The 6,374-nt window shown below is 48.6% G+C and overlaps 1 protein-coding gene across 1 annotated transcript in view; it reads right to left on the bottom strand.

Moving 5' to 3' along the window:
• Positions 1-410: 410 nt before the first annotated feature.
• The window catches only part of CIB4 (calcium and integrin binding family member 4), a 134,480-nt gene continuing 128,516 nt past the window's right edge, over positions 411-6,374 (bottom strand). Inside the window, exons 5-7 of the mRNA XM_006880702.1 lie at positions 5,750-5,859; positions 3,647-3,735; positions 411-441 (exon numbers count right to left, since the gene is read on the bottom strand). Coding sequence (XP_006880764.1) covers positions 411-441; positions 3,647-3,735; positions 5,750-5,859 — 230 coding nt within the window. The remainder of the gene's footprint in view (positions 442-3,646; positions 3,736-5,749; positions 5,860-6,374) is intronic.

The raw sequence follows: 6,374 nt of genomic DNA, 5'->3' as shown, positions 1-6,374 counted from the left end.
GAGCAGGGGTGGGAGGTCTGGTAAAGGGAAGGAAGGACATGGATTTTTCCTTGGTGAACTTATCCCATTTGGCCTGGTCCCCTACTGTGCTGAATGCTGGAATTTGAACCCTGCCCTCAAAAAAAAAAAAAAAAAAAAAAGATTGTCTCACTTGATGTCATTGGCAGACTCAAGCCTCGGAATGAACAGTTCTGAATAAAAAGTACTGTATATGATACTGCATTAAAAAATTATGAACTGATGGGGTGAGATGAAGCCTTTTTATTTTTTAATAAGCACAGAAGAAAGGTTAGGGCGGGCCAGGAACAAGGTCACATTTCAAAGTCGATTCCTCTTGCGCGCCAAAGATGCTGGATTCCAGATTCCAATGTTGTCCTGGGAGGCTGCCCGAGCAGGGGGTTTAGACCCCATCATAATTCCCAGGAATGAATCCGAAAGGAGCTGGGAGAAAGAATCCAGTGAGTCACCAGGAGCCTACCGTTCTACAGGGCCTTCTAACCTCAGAGTAACGGTCATCTTACAGCACCCTCCTTGATATTCCTCTTGAGACAGTGGCCAGTTTGCAGCTCTCCCAAGTCAATCCAAAGCCTTCTCGAAGTTTCTTTTAATACTAAGAAAACTTTGATGACTTAGTGGTAAGGAATTGTGTTGCCAACCCGAGAGTAGATGGTTCAAATCTACCAGCTGTTTCACAGGAGAAGGGTGGGTAACCTCCTCCCATGCCTTTACAGGCCCTGAAAACCTGCTGGAAGGTCAGCTTTGGGTACACAAGGAGCATGGCTAAGGGTCTCAGAATGTGTGGGCAGGAACCACAGAGACATTCAAGGAGGACAGGACTATGTCACTGTTGTGTCCCGTAGAGTTGGAGCTGACCCAAATATGTTGCTGTTGATTGCCTTCGAGTCAAACATGGGTGATAGGGACCCAATGAACAAAAGGCCTAAGGCCCCTCTATAACCATCGTCATTTATCAAAGTTCATAGAGTTTCTGGAGGTATGTTCTTTAGGAAGTGGATGCCACTCCTGCTTCCGAACCTGTCATAGTATGTTATTGTTGTTATGTGCCGTTGAGTCACCTGCAATGCATAGCGACCCTGTGTACAGCAGCTCTGCACCCTTCCCTGCCCTGAATATAGCCTGCCTTAATTATGTGGTGAGCTGCTATGTAAGAAGAGGAATTTGGCTGGGGTACTTCCTAATATGGTAACCTTTTTTTTTTAGAAAGAGTTGGCCCAAGCCACATTCCCCTAGCGGCCAAGCTGGAAGGATGAGGTCCTATTCCCATGCAAGGGGGTAGACAGGGGTGACACAAGAGCTAAGCTGAGTCAGTCAGATTCTGTCCCCATAGAGTTTGCTGTCAGAGCTGAGAGTCAGTAAGAGTCACTGCGGGCTAGTTGAACCCCAGGGGATACAGACTCGATAGCGTAAGCCATTTTGGCTTTGGGTTTGACAAAGCCGAGGTTGACTGCTGGTTTGCAGCATGAAGCAAAGAGCAGTAGAGTTGAGAAAAAAGGCAGAGACTGGGCACCGAGAGAGAGAGAGACTTGGTCCTCTCCAAAGTTTAGGTGCCTTTGTTGATTTTTATTTGATCGTTAAGTCATCTTGAGAGAGTACTCTTTTTCTTGTTATCAAATTAGTCTAGGCTCTGGGACCCAGGGGCAGAACAAGACCGGGAATAGAAGACACATGTCAACAGATACCCATTCAACTTGAGGGGAGCAGTCTGGTGGTGCCGTTCAGTAACAGAACAGGTTTACACCAGATGTAGAGGATTTCCTTTAACTAGAGGGATTCAAAAGTGACTCGTAGACCTGGCCAGAGAAATACGGTGATTCTAAGAAATCCAAGGTATTCAGACCAGATAGGACCCTCAGGGCTATTCACACTTTAAGAAGTCAAATTGCTTCTCTATTTGAGTTTGTTTCCTAACAGAATTGAATCATGAGTTGGAAATGTGTGAGTTCTTCTCTGGGCTCCAACCTTTAGCATTTTCCTAGCAGATAACCAAACTCATTCCATGGCTGTCAAGTCTATCTTAACAACCTTATACACCAGAGTTTAACTACTCAAATAGGGTTCCTAAGGCTGTGATCTTTAGAGAAGCAGATTATCACATCTTTCTCAGAGAAGCTAGTGAGTTCAGAGCACCGGCCTGTTCAATAACCAAGTACAGTAACCGCTGTACCATCAGGGCTCCATCAGAATGCTTATAGCTCCAGCAAATCTTCAGCGAGTGATGCCACTATATTGTGGAAGGGAAGCAAGGGTAGCAGGGCAGACAGTTCTTTGTGTCAATCTCAGAGCCAAGTGGGCTTTGGGCAAAGAGTCCAGGCGTGGCCGCTAGAGATCAAGAAGCCTAGAATGGAGTCCTCCCCTTTACCCTTCATAACTCACTTCTGGTCTCTCCTTAGGCTATCCATGGGGGTTTCGTGCACCCATTATTTTAGGAGTGGATAGCCAGGCCTACTTCCTAGTCTGTCTTAGTCTGGAAGTGCCACTGAAACATATCCACCCTTGGTGAACCCATTAGAGCAAAACTTCCAGCTACATGAAAGCCACCACTGGAAGGCCAACTGACAGGTGTGCCCCATGGGCTGCCAGGAGAATGAAGGACTCTGAATTGGGAGCAGCTCAGCCAGCCTGCTTCATAGGAGGCAGGTGGCAAGGTCTCACTCACTCCGGGCATGTTATCAGAACAGGCTGGTCCCTGCAGACGTGGCCTTACGTTTGGTCAAATAGAGGATTGCTGTTGGGTTCACTGAGATGGTGACCCTACACACAGCAGTGATGGACACGAGGTCACAGAGACTCTGCATACATACAGCAGGATGAGCTGCCCGGTCTTGCATCGTCCACACTTGTCACTGCCATGCTTGACTCCTTCACTGGAGCCACCGTGCCATCCACCTCCTGGAGGGCCCTCCTCTTTCTTGCTGATCCCCTACTTTATGAACGTGGTGCCCCCGCCAAGGACTAGTCAGTCCTGTTAGCAAGTCCAGACTTTGTGAGATGAAGTCTTACCACCCTCCCTTCCGAGAAATGGTCAGGCCACACTCCTGTCAAAACGTATTTGCTTGTTCTTCTGGTGGCCCATGATGTATTTCACATCCTTCACCAATACAATTCAAAGGACTGATTCTTCTTTGGTGGTCTTTATTCATTGCCCAGCTTTTGCTTGCATGTGAGACACTATAGCTCAGGTCAAGTGCACCTTAGTCTTCAAAGTGACCTCTTTTCAGCGTTTTTAAGGGGCCTTTTTGCAGCCGCTTTGCCCACTGCAGCCTATCTCTTGCCTTCTTTGATGATTGCTTCCATGACTGGTGACTGTGGATCCAAATAAAACGAAGTCCTTGACAATGTCAAGCTTTTCTTTGTGAATTAAGATGTCACTTGTTGATGTCAGAACCAATTGGTTCTGGTTTTTGTTTTGTTTATGTTGAGGTATAATCCATACTGAAGGCTGTAGTCCTCTTCCTAGGTTACCTCATTTTTAAGAAGTTTCAGTTTGACTAATCTTGAAAGAATTAGCAAAGTACTCTGGATATTGGTCATCTCTTTAGGAAAAGTGAAGCACACCATTGGTTGAGAGGAGACAGACGGGTCCTTCCTGCCTCTCATGGTGCCCTCCCCCTGCGAAACTCGTTACCTCATGAAGTCTGGAGACTTGGCCATTGCGTGTTCAAACTCTGAGAAAGACAGCATGTTGTCATTGTCCAGGTCAGATTCTCTCAGGACCTGCCCAGGGAGGAACTCTGTGTCAAGACAGCGAAGTGGGGGATGGAGAGGTAATTCCCTCCAACAGCTGGTGGGAACTCCATAAGTAGGAAGGCAGCTCTGGTGGCCTGGTGGTAAGGAATTGTGCTGCCAACCCAAAGGCACATGGTTCGAATCCACCAGCTTCTCCAGAGGAGAAAGACGGACAGTCTCCTCCCATGTGATTTTCCCTCTGAAAACCTGCTGGAGGGTCAGCTGTGAGTTGGTTCTTACTTGAGGGCACATAACAACCACCCACCCACCGCCACCATGTGATGGGAGGACTTGCCACATATAGAGTGGCTATCACATGCCAGGACATCTGCCAAGGCCAACACTTAGCACCTTGAAGCCTCCTCACCTGTGTTAAATAGGTATTAGGAGACCCCTTCCACAGACCAGAAACCAAAGCGGATTGATATGAGTTTACTTGCAATAAAGTTTGAGACCTGACGGTTGGGTTGACTCATGAGAACCCTTCCCATGCCACCAGCACAAGCCTGGCAGTGAGGGCAGGGTCACTGGGGGGTGTACTTGTCACAGGTGGAATTATGTTCTCTCAAAAACATATGTGGACGTGTTAACACTTATGCCTGTGAATGTGGTCCTGTTTGGGAATAGAAACTTTGAAGATATTCTTGGTTAGAACAGCATGAAGTCACGCTGGAGTAGGATGGGTCCTAAATTGATGTAACTGGTGTCCTCACAAAAGAGGAGAGGATACAACCAGATAAGAGGGCAGAGAATGGGCACTACAGAGGAGGGGGCTATGGAGAAGGGGTGCTATAGAAAAGGGGGTTACAGAGAAGGGGCACTACAGAGAAGGGGTGCTACAGAAAAGGGGGTTACAGAGAAGGGGCACTACAGAGAAGGAGTGCTACAGAAAAGGGGGGTTCAGAGAAGGGGTGTTACAGAGAAGGGGTGTTACAGAGAAGGGACACTACAGAGAAGGGGTGTTACAGAGAAGGGGTGACGGAGAAGGAAATCTTTACCTACAAGCTAATGAGCGCCTGCAACTACTAGAACCTGGGAGGGAGACACGAGGACGCGTGACTACTGTCCTGATTTGACCTTCTCACCTCCTGAACTGTGAGACAATACACTTTTGTTCTTGTAGAACATTCAACTTGTGGTATTTTGTTACCAGGCTCTAGGACATGAATACAATTCCCATCTCTGTCCCTGGCTACCTCTTCACAGAAGATCTGCACTGCAGTGTTGAGAACCATCAAGTTAGAACCAACACACAGCTGACCCTCTGGCGGGTTTTCAGAGGCAGTGAACTTCGTGGAAGGAGATGGCCCCTCTTTCTCCTGGGGAGCAGCTGGTGGATTCGAACTGCCTGCCTTTGGGTTGGCAGTGCAACTCCTTAGCACTAGGCCCCTGGTCCTCCCCTCTGTGCTGCAGTATGCAAGAGGCCTAGTCACATGGGTAGGAGAGTGATGAGTCCCGACACATGCAGGGTTTTACCTTGTCTTCTAATTTTACCCAGATGAAAACACAGAAAGGTGTTTTGCGGTCAATTACAAATGAAAGTGTGCCGTGTCTTGGGTTTGTGAGGCTGTCTTCCTGTCTTGTCACAGATAGGACTGTCACTCTGAGACCACGGTCCATGATGCTGTGCTTACACGGGGGGAGGGGGGGAAGAGAGTGCGTGAAGAAGGGGACACTGTGATCTGACGCTAATCCTGCTTCTGGCCTTTTTGCCAGAATAACTGTAGTGTTGGGGTGGGGTCACCTTGGGATGGGTGAGGCCTGCTGTGGGGGCTCCCTCAAAAGGAGATGGAGTTGAAAAGTAGTTGTCTCCAACCTGGCACTCATCTCCTGTCCTACCTGCCTCCCACAGGAGCCCCAAAGCGTGTGTATACCAAAAAAACAATATTGCATCCACTTCAGGCTTGGCTCATCTTCTCCCCAGATGGGCAGCCTGATTACCCAGCAGTGCTGGACGATGCCTGCCAGCCCCGCCCTCGCCCCAGAGCCCACAGGTACACACGTGGTTTGTGAGGTCCACCAGCAGTTCCTCGGACACATCGTCACTGTTCAGCAGTCGGAGGATAATGTTCTGCAGGTCCTCCTCATCGATGAAGCCATTCTCATTAAAATCTGCACAAGGAGCAGAGCCTGAGTTGGAGGGAGTTAGGGTGGGACAGGAGGTGGGCTTCCTCTACCTGAAGAACCTACGGGCTCCAGATGACCAGTGAGGTCTCCAAAGGCTCTTGTCAGGCTCTGGAAGGCAGGTGCCCAGGAGCCCGCTTCGGCCAAGTGTAGCTGGGCCTCCAGGGAGGCAGAGTGCGGGAGGGCAGGCTCCAGGCAAATTTGGTGCTAAACATCACAATAAAAAGGGGAAGCAACATAAACATAGATTGAGGGCTTACTCCGTGTCCCCATGTGTTCTGAGAGTTTTGTCTGTTTTAAGCCATTTAATCCTCACAATCAACCTTTTGTTCTTCCCATTTTACCAAAAAAGAAACTGGAAGCACAGGTTGTTGTTATATCATCAAGTCAGGTACGACTCATAGCGACCCTATGAACAACAGACCTGAAGCCTGTCCTAGCCCGTGCCGTCCTCACACTCAAGCCCATTGCTGCAGTCACTGTGCAAATCCACCTGGTTGAGG

The sequence above is a fragment of the Elephantulus edwardii genome, unplaced genomic scaffold (assembly GCF_000299155.1).
Source record: "Elephantulus edwardii isolate Elephantulus edwardi_28Jun2011 unplaced genomic scaffold, EleEdw1.0 scaffold00009, whole genome shotgun sequence".
Lineage (NCBI taxonomy): Eukaryota > Metazoa > Chordata > Mammalia > Macroscelidea > Macroscelididae > Elephantulus > Elephantulus edwardii.
This window is presented reverse-complemented; position numbering and strand designations above follow the sequence as displayed.